Source organism: Podarcis melisellensis (assembly GCF_964234715.1).
Source record: "Podarcis melisellensis genome assembly, chromosome: 7".
NCBI lineage: Eukaryota > Metazoa > Chordata > Lepidosauria > Squamata > Lacertidae > Podarcis > Podarcis melisellensis.
The window spans coordinates 89,749,870-89,765,768 of NC_138539.1; the positions used below are offsets into that span (position 1 = coordinate 89,749,870).

Below are 15,899 nucleotides of genomic sequence, written 5' to 3' on the forward strand. Positions count from 1 at the left end.
CAGACCCTCTCCACAGATAAATTACAGACACCATCCAGTAGCCAAACCATGGTGGCACCTCCGGATGCTGCACCCCCCTGCAATCCCTACACAGATCTGGCTGACACAGGCCACAAAACCACAGCTCGCCCCTATACACGAAGCCAAGCCAGAGCACAACTAAGTGCAGTACAGCCATCTTCTCAGAAAAACTCTTCACAAAGTTCAAGAGGTCAAGACACAAAGACTTTAGCAACTAATCCACACCTAATGACCCACCTAAGTGGTACTCAGGATATCACTCAAGAAATCACTCAAGATATCCCTCAAGTAATTAAGGAACAAAAGAAGAAAAGGCACACTAGCCTGGGAACTTCCTCTCTGCCCAGAACATTGGAGGCTATACACCACACCCCCTCAACAGTATTTATAGGAACTCAAACACTGAGATCCTGCTCTGTTCCAGTAACAAGAAGCCGAAAGCACCAGCCTGAAGATGACGAGTGAGACCTCGTCGAAACGTCGCCTAGACACCCCAACTTTTACACGGGAAGACACCCGAGGACACCAAAACCTGCATATATATATATATATATATATATATATTTGCTTTCGTAGATTTTCACGGGTACAGGAATGCAGGTTTTGGTGTCCTCGGGTGTCTTCCCGTGTAAAAGTTGGGGTGTCTAGGCGACGTTTCGACGAGGTCTCACTCGTCATCTTCAGGCTGGTGCTTTCGGCTTCTTGTTACTGGAACAGAGCCTGTTCCAGTAACAAGAAGCCGAAAGCACCAGCCTGAAGATGACGAGTGAGACCTCGTCGAAACGTCGCCTAGACACCCCAACTTTTACACGGGAAGACACCCGAGGACACCAAAACCTGCATATATATATATATATATATATATATATATATATATATATATATATATATATATATTTAAAATAAAATACTGTGTTGTAAATTTTGTGGCTGTTCTTGAGGTTAATCACTTAGTCTTGAAATTCTTTGCCTGTAAAATTGTAGTACAGTGGTACCTTGGTTGTCGAACTTAATCCGTTCAACTCCCAGAACCATTTGAAAACCAAGGTGTGACTTCCAGTTAGCTGTAGGAGCTTTCTGCACTCTATTGGAAGCTGCGTCGGATGTTTGGCTTCTGAAAAATGTTCCCAAACCGGAACACTCACTTCCGGGTTTGTGGCGTTCGGGAGCCGATTTGTTCGGGAGCCAAGCCGTTTGACAACCAAGGTACCACTGTACTAATTGGAAGACTATGACTAGGCATTAGTATGCCTCCCCTGATGCAGCTGTGGATTTATACTTGTTTAGGCATAGCACTCTCTATATGGTTCAAAGAGTGTAGTAATTGGGGGCAACTGGCTCTGCCCCCAAGCTTTCATTTTGCTTCATTTGCTTGCCCCTTCAATTGCTGGACTTTTGTGCTCTGCTTTTTTATTTTTAAAAAAGTAAGATGGCTCACATCTGGAATCTGCCCATCACAATCTAAATTTTGTATTATTATCCTGTTTTTTATTATTTCCCTGTTCTTTAGGGGACTGAGTTTATGGACAATCTTGCTAAATGCCTTCGCTATTATATTGCTGATCGTTTAAACAATGATCCAGGATGGAAAAACTTGGCAGTAAGTTTCCTACCCATATTGTTCAATAAATGGAACTTGTACTATTCTTGACTGATGCAAATGAGTTCCAGAAGATAGTTGTTTTAATTGAAGAAGATAAACCAACAGTTTAACATCCAGGTATGGTTTAGGCATTCCCAAGGTGTTTAGCTGTTTTATCTCAGATGTGGAAATTTTGAAAACCTATCATTAGTTCACTTCCTCATTTAGCAGTTATAGACTAAGATCCATAGTTACTTTTGGAGTGTGTGAGCCCAGTGGCATTTTGACCCCACCTGTACCATATAAACTTTGAAACACACTTGGCTTAAAAAGTAGCTTTTCATGTGTGGTGTGGCAAGGCAAGATGCGGGGGGCATGTGCCCGAATATACCTGTGTGCCGTAAGAGGGTCTGGTGTGCCTTGAAAAATTCACTACTAATAACATAAGAGCCCGACTGGACCAGGCCAAAGCTCTGTCTAGTTCTCTCAGTGACTAGCAGACTCCTGTGGGAATCCTGCAAGCAGGACCTGAGCACAGCAGCACTCTCCACACTTGCAAGTCCCAGCTACTGCTATTCAGAGGCATAGAGTCTCCAACCATGGAGGTCGTGTATAGTCCTCATGGCTAGTAGACAAATTCATGGAGGAAAAGGCTAATGGCCTCTTAAAGCCATCCAAGTTAGTGACCTTCACTACATCTTGTGGAGCGAACTCCATAGTTGAACTTTTGGATGTTTGATGCCAATAAAAGGTTTGATGATTATGATGATAGTTGAACTGTATGCTATGTGAAGAAGCCCTCTAGTGCCTTGAAGCGGGAAGGTTCCATGTGCTGGTGCCTCCGCCCCTCATACAGCCTGCTGTATAGCTGATAGGCATGGTAGAATCACCTGGAAAGGCTTTCTGCCTGGGGAAAATGGGGGAGCAGGAGGCATCTCACAGTTGTAAGGAGGATGTGTGAATGTTGTTTTGAAGAGTGATGTGTAACTTTGTGCATGAGTGCAATGTGCTTCCAGTTTTGATTTATTTTTTTAATGTCCTAGGTCTTCAGGAACACTGTGCCAAATAACACAAATTAGTAGTAATTTTAATGGTGTTGCAAAGTATTGAGTGTTTCACTCCGCTTTTTATGTTTCCTCTTTGTGGTGATGTTTGTAGGTTATTTTATCTGATGCTAGTGCTCCGGGTGAAGGTGAACACAAAATCATGGATTACATACGAAGGCAAAGAGGTATTTTTTGCAGTTTCTACAGTAAAAGTTGTATCTACTGATATTAGTAAAAGTGGGCTGTTCAATGTGAATAGATCTACTTTTTCTGAATATTTTTATGCAAATGTTCATAAGCAAAACAGATGTGAAAAAAGGTGTTTAGAACAGTAAAGAGAGGTGGGTTTTTTTATGAATCATAAATACTATAGTGGTTTTAGAACATTAGATACAGTACAGTATTAGAATTAAAAACATAGAGCAACTTGGAATGAAATATTGACCTTTAAAATGGGAAGGAAGGAGAGAGTGAGGAAGACTGGCAAAGACAACACCAGGGCCTGCTCCAGTTGGGCTTTGGGCTTAATCTTCATGAATTGGGAATCTGATTGAATGGCAAACAATCATTAAATATCCTGGCAGCTACAGGTATTCATATTATCTTGTAAACCTCCCTGAGATCTTTAGATGAAGGGCGGTACAGTTGTAACTTGGTTCTTGAAGAGAATGCATTCCGGGAGTCCCTTTGACTCTTGGAACCATTCGAAAACCAAGGTGTGACTTCTGATTGGCTGCAGGAGCATCCTGCAGCCAATCGGAAGCTGTACCGAATGTTTGGCTTCCAAAAATCATTAGAAAACCAAAACAGTCACTTCTCGGTTTCGATTGTTTGGGACCAAGGCATTTGAGATCCAAGGTACGACTATAAATAAATAGTATTCTGGTGAAAATGCCACTAGGTCTGCCAGTTTTATCAACTTTCTACTTCTGTATTGCCTTTCTGACCTCTTGACTGTCTATTGTGCTTTTGCTATTTATTTATTTATTTATTTATTTATTTATTTATTTATTTATTTATTTTATACACTACCCTTTCCTACCAAAAGAGCCAAGGGCAGCATATGTAATTTTATTCAGCCTTAGAGGTCAGCAATGAGTCTTCAGTAATTATTTCCTTCTGCCTAAGAATAATAAAATGTATCTAACATTTCTTTCTTTTTTGCTTTAGCTCAACCGAATCATGATCCAAACACTCATCACTGTTTGTGTGGTGCTGATGGTAAGTCCAATTCTTAATTTTCTTCCATTAGTAATTATTCTAGCAGTTAAGTAGAGAATGATTTGTATGGGTCAGTACTGTGTATGAGTAAATCACATTTGTAAAATGTGGTAATGCCATCTTGGGGTCTACAGTTGTATTTTGGAGGTTACTAAGGTTGTTAAAAAACTTATGTCTACATAATTAACATATTTGTAATTGCTTAGAGCTTTTATTTACAATTAGTTGGTTGGCATCTGTCTGTTTTGGAAGACAATGGAGGAGTACACCTTTGGGTGTGAAGTCAAACTGTTGGAAGGTTACAGCGTCTGCTGTGGCTCTAGAGACCAATACAGGAGAGACATGTTTTGTTGCATCTGGGGCAGAAGAAACCATCCAGTTGTGCTGCTGCAGATCCACCAAGACATTTCTTCTGTCTGCGCTCCTCCCAGCAATCATTTCTCCTCTGGGCACTGGTGTAGATGCATGACCTGACTCTGTTTTCAGGTACTGCAGTCATCTGTTGGGGATTCTCACATGGTGTGGTTGATATTGCCAGCCTTCATAGCATGTTTGCAAGCATCTTTGTAGCGCATGGTTTGCCAATGGGTCTGGTGCCGGAATTTACAGTTAAGCAGTATACATATTCTGTTATGAAAAATAATAATGTTATACTGCTAATTGACATAACTTTGTTTTGTTTGAAGGATCATCTGCATTGGCCATTATTGTAGTTATTTACTTAGTATTTGATTTTTGCTTTATTTCTTTTATAGCTGACCTAATTATGTTGGGATTGGCTACGCATGAACCAAACTTTACTATAATTAGAGAAGAATTTAAGCCTAATAAACCAAAGCCATGTGCTCTTTGCAACCAGTTTGGACATGAAGTTAAGGACTGTCAGGGTCTGCCGAAAGAAAAGCAAGGGGAGGTAGGTTGAACAGTTTGCTCACTTTCTCAAGAGCCAGAGCGTTGTGCAAGAGAATGAAGTGATAGGTTTGAATGAAGGAGATTCCTGTTCAGATCCTTCCTTAGCCATGAAGTCATTGTGTGGCTTTGAGTAATCTCTGTCTCTCAGACTAACATTGCAGGTTGGCAACAAGGACATACTGAAACCCATTCTCAACTATTTGTAAAGGAAGGAACACAAAGCAGGATTCATTTCCTTGAAATAAATGTAGTCTAACAAATTATGGGACTTGTGGAGAGGGGCAAATCAATTCAGCAGAAATGCCAAAGTGCATTTAAATATTGTGCAGCAAAATGGGAATGGGATGACAGATTAGAGTCAGCACTGCAAGTTTAGATCTCATCCCCTTGATTTCAGAAACAGTCCCAGATACTCTTACCTGAGAATAAAGCATGCACAGGAATTTTCTGTAATCTTAATTTATTATTGAAGTGGCATTCTGAAACACACCTTTCTAGAGCAAAGAACTTAGTGAATTTAGCAGGACTTAGTTCTGAATAAACATGCTTAGGCCTGTACTGTGGGAGAAGGTACTCTAAAGTAAAGCTTACATACAAATAGTATACCATTTTTCTCTTTTGTAGCACGATCAATTTGCAGATTGTCCTCCTGGTTCGGAACAAGAATTTATCTTTATTCGCTTATGTGTTTTGAGAGAAGTAAGTAATATTTGGATGTGTTTGAACTAAGGCTGTGATCCTATACAGTGGGTCTCTGGACCTGTTAAATACAGCAGGACTAACTTCCAAGCCAATGGGCACAAGTTGCCATGGCAACCAAAAAATTAATTCTGGCAATCGGCCAGGAGAAGTCATGTGTCTTGCCCTTTGTTTTTTGTTAGCTACCAGCATTTTCCCTGTTAAGCAGCAAAAGGTGGTTTTAGGACATGCTGTTGCTGAATTGTCTTACATTTAATCCTGCCCTGCCTACTCTTCTCTCATTCCTCCGACTGGGTTGGCATTTTGAGACATTACTTCTGTTGGTCAGCTTTGTTCAGCTACCATACAAGGCTTTTGTGTCTTGTTTCTCCAGAGAGTCTTGTCTGCAAAGACCTCTTTCTCAGTTCCCAGCCTTCGCTCTCTTCGTCTGGCATCTCTCTTTCACGCACCCCACTTTCCATTTCAGAAAGGAGGGGGGAACTGCAGAAGTTTCACAAGGGCTCCCCACATTTTGTTCTTCAGAGGCTGATAAAGGAACAAAAAAGATGAACTGGTTGTGATGTAAGCTGCAGCAAAGGAAAAAAACAAAAATCTGGGGTAGACTTTTTTGTGGCATGGAAAGATCATGTTCCTAGCCTTTTTAGCCATGACAAACAACTTAGAGGGAAGGAGAAAATTTTAATTTTGCCAAGCTGCTGGAGGTGAATTTGGAATAAATCAGGATTGGGGGTTTTGGAGGATGAAATTGTTGGGGGAGGACATTATTTAATTTCAAGGAAGAGTTATGCAGGAATTCCAGTTTGTGGGGAAAGAGTGTCTTTGCTAGAGTCTCACCTTAATTCTGTGGGAGAGACAGATTGCGCTTGCTTGATGGAAATGGCTACTTACCTGAATCTGTAATGGAAGGAAAGAGACAAGCATATTCCATATTCTCTGATAGCTTAGCCATGGTGGTCTAGGCACTGGTAACCTCAAGCTGTATTACTGCAAGGCATTTTTTGTGAGTCCAAGATTAAGGCTGGTTTGGAGGCTGCAGCTGCTGCAGAATGCTGGTTATTTACAGCAATTGACATCACTTTTGAAGAACTTGCACTGGCTTCCAATATGCTACTGGGCTACATTTAAGGTGCCCTAAGCAATTTCAAACCAGCCTACCTGAAGGGTCGCCTTTCTCCTTACACTCTGCATATTCTTTGAGATGGTGGGTGTTATTGTTTTGTCTGTTATTAGAGTTTGTATTTTGAATTTTTATACTGTAAACTGCCCTGTGATCCTTGGATCGAGGGTGGTACAAAAATGTAATAAATAAAATATGCTTAAGTCACTTTAGACATCCATTTGGAACGGAAGTGGGACATTTATGGCCTGTCAGGCCAGTTTATGTGCCCCACTTTGAGAATTCCCTCGATTTAGTGGTATAGAACTTTATGTATAAGTAACTGCACACTAACATTTTATTTCTAGTAGCATCTGTAGAAATGTGTTCCATTTCTCTCTCTCTCTCTTAAATAATTCTAGTATTTGGAAAGAGAGCTAACGATGGCCAGTTTGCCTTTCACTTTTGATGTTGAAAGAAGTATCGATGACTGGGTTTTCATGTGTTTCTTTGTGGGAAATGACTTTCTTCCTCATTTACCTTCGTTAGAGATCAGGTATGGAAAGCAGCATTATATGCAAAGTTACTTGATGTGGTGAAAGGTTGTACAATGAATGTTATAAGAACGTGTTTAGGTGTCCAAAAGACTTTGGGCTCTTCCTGTGCAATTTCCCCCTAATTTTCAGAACCAATAGCATACCATAACCTTGTTTTGAAAGTTCCTTCAGTTTCAAAAATGGTTTGCTATGTGGCATAGAGTGGGGCTGATATTTGAAAAGCAAAAGCCTAAAGCCCTCTTTGGTGTACAACATTTAGCTTTTAGATTTAAGGCAAACCTTACCACAAACTGAGTATGTGTGCTGTCTCTGTTTTCCTTAAAAACAAAACAAAACTGTTTTTATTTATTTTCATGGTTGAGAAGAAAATTGTTGAGAAAACAATTGTTACAATAGTAAACAACAAATTACAAACTTTTATCATGCCATGTCTTAAAGTTTCATTCGATTCCTCTAGAGTTCACTCCATGTTTTCCCACGTTTGAGTGCTGGGTGGATTCTTGCCAGCCTGAACAATTTATGTATTCAGTAAACATTTGCCATACATTATAAAAGGAATATGGATTGTGTTTGCCCTCTACCGCTCTCACCTGGCATGTTAGTTTCTCAGCCAATTCTATTGACCATTCTCTGTTATACCAAGATTCGTAACAATAAAACTTGGTGGTTATGTAGCAATTCCGAGTCTTCAAGATGTGTCAAGTAACAATGTTGCCTTGTTCTTACGCAACTCTTCTCAACCTTGGGTTCCCAGATGTTGTTGGACTACAACTCCCACCATCCTCAGCAGGCCAAGGGTGATGGGAGTTGTAGTCCGGAAACGTCTGGAGATTGGAGGTTCCTGCCAATAGGAGCAGAGCAAGAATGGTTTTAGACAAGGGAAGGCTGGGCTCATTCACTCCCAGTTTAGTAGCAAGCTTGCCCTGTCATGTGTACAAGTGGTTCTTGGTGTTTTGCCTTTATAGTACAGGTGATTCAGAAGTGCTTTCTCCTAAAGTTGAGTTTAGAGGTTTTTTCCAGACCCCTGCCCTTTCTAGTTTCCCATAAGATAATTATAACAACTCTAATGAGTTAGGTCGCTGCCCAATTAAAACCTGTTTTCTAGTGAACTTGTGCTGCTTGCCCCAGAGAGTAAGGGTGGGATTCTCTCTGTCACTGAAGGAAAGCATTCATGGGTTTTCCTTGTTGCCGGTGATATTCATTATGGGAAGGAGTGACAGCAGGCACTCTGTGAGATCAGCACTGGTTCACAGATTAGTAACTAAATGCTGGTTCCGACTGTGTGTGTACAACATCGTGTAAAATGGCTAAATGAATTCATTTATATTTGTTTCACAGGGAAGGAGCAATTGATCGTCTAGTGAACATATATAAAAATGTTGTGCACAAAACTGGGGTAAGCCATCTCACCTGCCCATTCCAATTTAATCTCGTGGAACTTTAGGAGAAGGAAAGATAGTTACAGTTCTGTTTTACAATTTACAGGGATACCTTACAGAAAATGGCTATGTCAACTTGCAAAGAGTTCAAATGATCATGTTATCTGTTGGAGAAGTTGAAGATAATATTTTTAAGAAACGAAAAGATGATGAGGTAAAAGAGTTCCTGTGACATTTATTGTGTATCTGTGTTTTATAGAGAATAGTTTAATTTAAGTACATTAATGAAAACAGTGGGTGTGGCTTACTATTATCTTCATGTTACTCTAGTATGCAATAAATTAAAAAAACATGTTTTAACCAGAGACATTAGAGGATAGTTTGCCTCTGTAAGCTGTCAATGAATGTGTGTTGTATCTGAGGTTTATTAGATTTTTTGAATGGCTGGTTTAATGTTTTTAAGTCAGTTCTGTGAGGAAATGAAAAGAAACAGGAGCCATGTTGGCTCATGAGAGAGAGAGAGAGAGAGAGAGAGAGAGAGAGAGAGAGAGAGAGAGAGTGTGTGTGTGTAAGGACAGCAAAACAAACAATAACTTCATTAGGACCGACAAAAATAATAAATAAGTATGCAAACCTTTGAGTTGAACAGAATACTTCTTTCACTTGAATGTGGGGGGGGGGGGGAATGCAAAAGCAGAAAAAGATGGTTGCTGGGCAGGATGTTGCATAAGACATTCTTGGACAAAGAAGCAATGGTAGCTGTCTTACAGCAGACCTCAACTTCAGCTTCCATTATGCTGAGCAACGTTTTCCCATTCCCTCCACACCTTTTGATTTTTGCTTAGCGTCCAGTCTGTAGAAGACCTAGTAAACATGAAAGCTTGCACGCTGCTTTGTGATTGATTGGGTGTGGAGTGTCTATGTGTGTTATGTGGTAGGAAAGCACCTGGAGATTTAAATAAACAAATGGATACTCCTAAACATTTTAATGAGTATTTTAGTTGGATTCCAGTTTTGTTTAGAAAAACAGCATTTTTTGTAGCAGGAAGTAGGGAGTTCTGCATATGGCAAGTATGAATAATTGTTTGAGCATCCCCCCCCCCGAGAAATTACCCTAATAAATATTTCTGATGTTTTTGGTTTTTTCCATGTAATTTGTATGGCACACAGTTCTAATATCTTCATTCTTCATTTTAGGAAAATTTCAGAAGAAGGCAGAAGGATAAAAGAAAAAGGATGAAAGTAAATATAGAGCTTCTAGCCCTGTTGTTTTTCCTTGCAGCATCCTGATTTCAGACAAATATATTAGTTAGGGTAAAAACAGCCCTAATATGGTTATTTGTTTATGTACGCCAACTTCTTGACCATTTTGAGTTAAAATGTAGGCTCTAAATAAATAAATAATGTTGCAGCTTTTTGCAATACCCATTCTATCCCAAATCACAAACTACTATTGAAGTTTCTCTTGGACGCGTAACATGAGGGCCTTTGAGAAACATGCTTAGTGCTTCATTAGGCTCATAGAACTATCTGAACAATTATTTATATCTCATCTGCAGCAGATGATCTAGACTCCAAATAACATCTATGTGCATGCCCAAGAACGCATCTGCCCCCATAAGATCTTTGACTTTCCCCCCCTCTCTTAGTACGAAATCTCACACACTGTGTCTGGACCTGCTTTCAGTTAGGAAAGTGTCTTGCTGAGCAGCATGGAATGCTGCTTGGGTACATAAACCCCTTAGCTATAGGTTCCTTAGATGCTAGACTAAATTCAAGGCATCCAGAACAATCTTATGCCTGTTTTTCAGAAGTAAATCCCATTGAATTAAATGAGGCTTTCCATAGGATTGCAATAATAAAGACTTAATATAAAAAAGATCATGTTTTTTTCTTGTGCCATTTTTACACTTCTTCACCCTCCCCCCAAAACTTTTTCTGGTAACTTTTATACAACAATTGACACACCATGTTTTCCACTGCTCCCAAGGCAGAGGGTGTCAATTGAACTCCTCTAAGTGTAGTCTTTACGGTAGATTTGTCTTCCCATCACTCTCATATCTCTACTTTAATGCCACCACCTTCCTCCCATATGCCACTAGGATTAATAGCAGCTTATGGCCAGGTCTCATATTTGATGTGAAACTTGTCAGAATTGTCTAGGAACACTGATGTTCGTGACTTAAATGTCTTCTTATATACATAAAAATATAAGAATGTTGCCATGCTGAAGTTTGGTTGGCTTCTGGCAGGTGGCATGATGAACTACGGCATGACTGCCTTTCTCCTTTGCCGCTGGACTGGTGACAGGGAAAGTCCAAATCTTTTGCCCCTTCATTTCCCACTCCCCTACTTTTGCCACTGCTGGAAGGGAGGCAGAGAATGACTGAGAGAAAGTGTTTCCTCCCTTGCATCCTGCTGTGTTTCCTCCCACCTTGCTCCTTCTGCCGCTCCTGAGAAAGAAGCCTCAGGCTCCCTCAGTGGCCAGGAGGTCTGAGGGAGGTTGGCAACCTATGGGGGGGGGACGGGGTGTTGGGGTGAAGTGAGCAGGGGCGGCAGCCCCTTTTATGCTTAGGATTGTACTGTTACTCTCCTGGTTAGATTTGGAAATGCAGTCTTTGACAGATGGCTAGCACGTGTTTAGATTTTGGTTCTAAGCTTATTTCATAGTTGTAACCCTTGTTCTGTTCTTTACAACTGTTTTAGTAATGGAGATAACATAGTGACAAAACTGAAGCACTTTAACCAATCTACTAAGACAATCTAAATCCAAGTGGAAGCATTGGATAAAATGTATACTGCTACTTACTTATTTTATCAGTGGAACCCTAGGCTTTTGTGTACATAATTGCAGCCTCTGCTGAGTCTCAGCATTCAAGAAATATTTCATTCTTGCCTGGAAAATGATGATAAACATTTCTGCTCATCTAGAGGGAACAGCATTCTATGCCTGGTGGCCAGTTCACCCCACAACCTTTGGGGAGGGGAAATAGAGGAAGTCATCAACCAATCAATAATCCAAGACATGCAGCCTTTGAAATGAGAATGCAAGACAGACAGAGCACTGTAAGTGATTGATCTGAACTTTGTCACAAGCATAGAAGTAATGACGAAGTGAGTTTATAGACCTGTGGCTTACTAGTGGCTCAATTTTATTTCTGCAAGTGAATCTCTTTTAAGCACAACTTCAAGTTCTTTTAAATAGCTGTAGGTAAGCAACTGTCTTCTTGAACTTCACTATACATGTCACACCCTTATTATTTATTTACAAAACATCAGAACAATTATTAAAATAGCTGATTACTCAGAACATTGTAAGCATCTGAACAGGCCTGTTAGCACAAACAAATTTCCGGAGATTGCAGGGGGTTAGAAGAAATGAACCTTGTGGTCCCTTCCAACTCTGCAATTTTATGATTGTATGAAAGAGGTGCCTGAGAATTCCAAAGAGAACACAATACTTCTGGTTTCTGTTTATTGTAGTTTTCTACTGTTAATATTTATTGTTTTTGGCACTCTGAAATATCATTTATTTCCTTTTCCCCCACCTTTCATCCAAAAATCCCTCCTTTTTCCTACTCCCCATTTTCTAATTTTACCTTTGTGCCCTTGGTCCTAGAGGTTAAATCCAGGGTGAGACCAGGAATTGCCTTTGTCTCCTTACCATGTGCCTCTGTGCATATGTTTGTATGCAAACATTAGTTTTAAAATGTTTTAAATGTGTTGTTGTTTTTTAATTGTTTTGATGTTTGCTGTCCTGGGTTCCTTTGAGAGGAAGGACTGGATAGAAATTTAATCAATCAGTCAAATTAATGAACTCTTGAGACATACACATACACACCCCAGTTTCATGTACAAGGAAGTTTGCTCCATATGTGTGGAGCCAAAACTGGCATTTTCCAGCACAAATTTCCACTGTTTACATGAAGTTAAAACAACATATATGCACTTTTAATGGTTTTAACTGATAGATGCACCTAATAAAATTGTAACACATAAAGTAGTCTTCAGCTCTGTAGAGTTGGGGGAGCAGGATCTCTAGTGGTATGTTTTCCTTCTTTTAAACACAGCAACTCCCCCTGTCTGCCATATCACAGTCTGCTTTTGACCCCCCCCCCCCGTGGCTTTTTACGTGGAATGTAAAGCCACTTGGGTGCCTGGAACTAGCTTGTGCATGATTCTTTTGGATCCCAGCTTCTGCACCTCAATAAAATAGATGGTTCTCTTTTTATTTCTTTATGACAAAGCCATTAATTTTATAAGTGTAATGAAACCTTTTCCCAACTATCTGCCTGACAACTACATCCCCAGACTCCTTCAGCGTCTCCTAATACGAGTTTCACCTCGGATGGGTCACCATCTCCAGCAGGAGGAATTAAGCGGAAAGTAGAGGACAGTGACAGTGAACCTGAGCCTGAAGATAATATCAGGTGATACATTTGGTACTTTGTTAGTGAATTGTCAAAAGGGATGTCGCCTCATTAATACTGTTTACCCTTTATCTATAGCACCTTCTAATGCTTTTCCATGATCTTTTTATCCACCAATAATTAATGTGGAGGGTTGGGATACTCAGGAAATTCCAGTGAGATGTGTAGGCTATAGCTGTTAAATTTTAAGTGTCTCCATTAGTATGCATGAAGGTTTTCGTCCTAAAAGCTACTACTCCCTTGGAGACTCAGCACCAGATTGGCTAGAGGTTCAATATTCAGCTCAGCCGCTGTGAGCAGAATGTCATTGTTTTACAGCATAAATGAAACTGTTTAACTCTTAAAGTTCTACAACCAAATCTCTTTACTTAAGGCTTTACTTCAGCTCCTTTGGGGAATTGGATTATTGCTAAAGGATATACTTTTTACTCTCAAATTCCAGGCTAAAAACCCAGCAGCTCCAGTTTAAAAAGCCTCAAGCTGGAAGCCTCTGCCTGTCAGGGTAGTCAGTATTTGGCTAAGTTGACCAGTGATTTGATTCTGTATAAGACAGCCTCATGAGTTCATATATTCTTCCGTGTACACTTAAATATGTCAGAAATTATGGCATGGATCCAAAGTAGCACAGAGTCACTGCTGCTTGTATATGGACACCTCTTACAGCAACTCCCCTCTAAAATGCTTTCCAAAAGCTGGGGGATTCTCCATAATAGCTTTTAATGGGGAGCCTGTAGTTTTTTGGAGGACTGGTGTACTCTTTGGTGCTTGTTCACAGGGTGAGGGGGTTGGATTCAGAAAATGTATTTTAATATACATGTTAGGTTAACTGCTCCCAAGAGAAAGAATATTAGTTCCACAAGCAATACTTGGAGCTCCTATTTCCTTCATGTAGCACACAGTTGTACTTCATGCTCACAACGAAACTGTGTGGTAGCTTAGGCTGAGAGATGATGAGTTGTCCAAGCTCTTCACCTGCCACTCAAATGTCACGGTCGAGCAAGGCCTGGTGCCTGAGATCCAAAGAAACTGCTTGGCACACGTCTCTCTGTGTGTACAGAGACACAGGCTGGGAAGGAGCGGTTTCCCTTCCAGCTGAATCTGTTTCTTCTACTGTGTGCCAGAAGGACTTCTGTGAACCTCTATAAAAGCTTCTTAGATGAAGTGAAGGGGGCTGCAGAAGGAAGAGGGGCCCGAAAAGCCTCTCTTTGAATCCCAGTCTATGTGCACTCATATGTTTGGCTAACAGGAGGGGAAGGAAGGAAAGCATGAGAAAGGTAGGGGTCAAGAAAGGCATGTGATGCTGTTATACTACTTAATCTTGTATTAAAACAATTTTAAAAATTGAATTGTATGTTATTTCAAGTCATGTTATACCAAAAATAATAACAAAGCTTGAATTGTTGTATAGGTTATGGGAAGCTGGCTGGAAACAGCGCTACTACAAGAACAAATTTGATGTTGATGTCTCTGATAAAAATTTCCGTCGTAAGGTTGTACAGTCTTATGTAGAAGGGCTTTGCTGGGTTCTCCGGTACTATTATCAGGTACTTACTATCTTTCATTAAAATTTATATAATTTCAAAAAACTTCATTTGCTTGTCTCCCAAATAATGTAATAAGACTCAGCAATGGCATAATTAGAGGTACATCTAGCATCATTGCTGGTATAGAATTGACAGAGGAGTATGCAAAGACCGGAGCAGGTTTTCATTGTAAATCTGGATATTTAGACACAGAGGAGACCCTGTGACATTTTCATTACTTGCTTGAAGCTGTCTTCATGAAATTGATTTTAGTAGCCATCTTTTTTTCTTTTTTAAAAAGTATTGTAATGGTTTCATTCTGTTAGCTATATTGAGCTCTTTAAAGCTTAATAAAGCAAATCATGGTGTAGTGTTGTAATGACGTTTTACAGCAACTTTATTTTGGTAAAAACCTGATACCACGAATGACCAGTCGGGAGTGCAATTATTATGTTATCTTTATACAGAAGAGTATTGAAAAGTTTAAATTAAGATTTGGGACAATTATAATGCTCTGCTATTGTGTGTGTGTAATAGTCAGAAATGTTTCATTCAATTGGAGTCTGAAGAAATGTTTAACAATAGATAATGAAGGATAGTTATTATAAAGATAAATAAAACAGGTCTGTTGTGCAGATTCAGAAACTTCTGGATTAGTTAAAGCCAGTAGACATTAACCACATTTAAATAAAATGCCCTCACACCCTGGCCTTCTCTTTGCCATAGGGTTATGTTGAGGTAGTAGATTTGGTTTAGATCCAGGCATGTGTTTTGGAAGTTGTTGGTGTTTGCTTTGAATTAGCACTTAGTGTTACTTTTGTCTGTATGATTTCTCAAATCACATCTAATGCCATTGTTTTTTGTAACTTCAAACTTCCTTAATATAAGAGGAACATGTTCTATGTTTTCATGGGGACATCACTTTAAACCATGGTTTAACGCAGTATAAATGAGCTGAACCTCTTCTGAGGCTCATGGCTCCTGCTTCCCTGCACAACCTTGCCTCTTGTTTGGTGTGGGAGACATCCACTGTGGGTTGTGCCTTTTCCAGCCACCCAGAAAGCAAGGATGTGGTCTAGATTTTTTTCCCCTTTATCCTTTCTCCTGCTGGTGGCTCCTCAGTTCATTTCTACCCTTTCCAGCATAGAAGTTGTGTTCCTCTCCCCATTATTCCTTTTGGTATGCATCTCCTCTTCTTAAAAAATGTTCCTACCTTTCTTCTTCTTCTTCTTCTTCTTCTTCTTCTTCTTCTTCTTCTTCTTCTTCTTCTTCAGCTTATTACAGCTATCTCTCTGTAGTGCTTTTGATTCCACAATAAATAAATAAAGCCTTTTTGCCTCTGTTAGTTTTCTGTCTGGCTTTTGCCTTCTGCTCAACAATGGCTCCGACAACAAAACAGTCTTCTGGCAAACTAGCTGCAAAAAGTAAAAGCG

At 39.9% G+C, this 15,899-nt stretch overlaps 2 protein-coding genes across 2 annotated transcripts in view; both read left to right on the top strand.

Annotated features, from left to right (window-relative positions):
- KIZ (kizuna centrosomal protein) overlaps positions 1-15,899 on the top strand; it is a 175,782-nt gene that overhangs the window by 103,140 nt on the left and 56,743 nt on the right. The window lies entirely within an intron of this gene.
- Positions 1-15,899, top strand: part of XRN2 (5'-3' exoribonuclease 2) — a 62,118-nt gene that overhangs the window by 20,617 nt on the left and 25,602 nt on the right. Inside the window, exons 6-17 of the mRNA XM_081917755.1 lie at positions 1,532-1,621; positions 2,762-2,834; positions 3,820-3,870; positions 4,626-4,783; positions 5,407-5,481; positions 7,000-7,133; positions 8,473-8,530; positions 8,620-8,727; positions 9,711-9,755; positions 11,445-11,579; positions 12,825-12,943; positions 14,352-14,487. Coding sequence (XP_081773881.1) covers positions 1,532-1,621; positions 2,762-2,834; positions 3,820-3,870; positions 4,626-4,783; positions 5,407-5,481; positions 7,000-7,133; positions 8,473-8,530; positions 8,620-8,727; positions 9,711-9,755; positions 11,445-11,579; positions 12,825-12,943; positions 14,352-14,487 — 1,182 coding nt within the window. The remainder of the gene's footprint in view (positions 1-1,531; positions 1,622-2,761; positions 2,835-3,819; positions 3,871-4,625; positions 4,784-5,406; positions 5,482-6,999; positions 7,134-8,472; positions 8,531-8,619; positions 8,728-9,710; positions 9,756-11,444; positions 11,580-12,824; positions 12,944-14,351; positions 14,488-15,899) is intronic.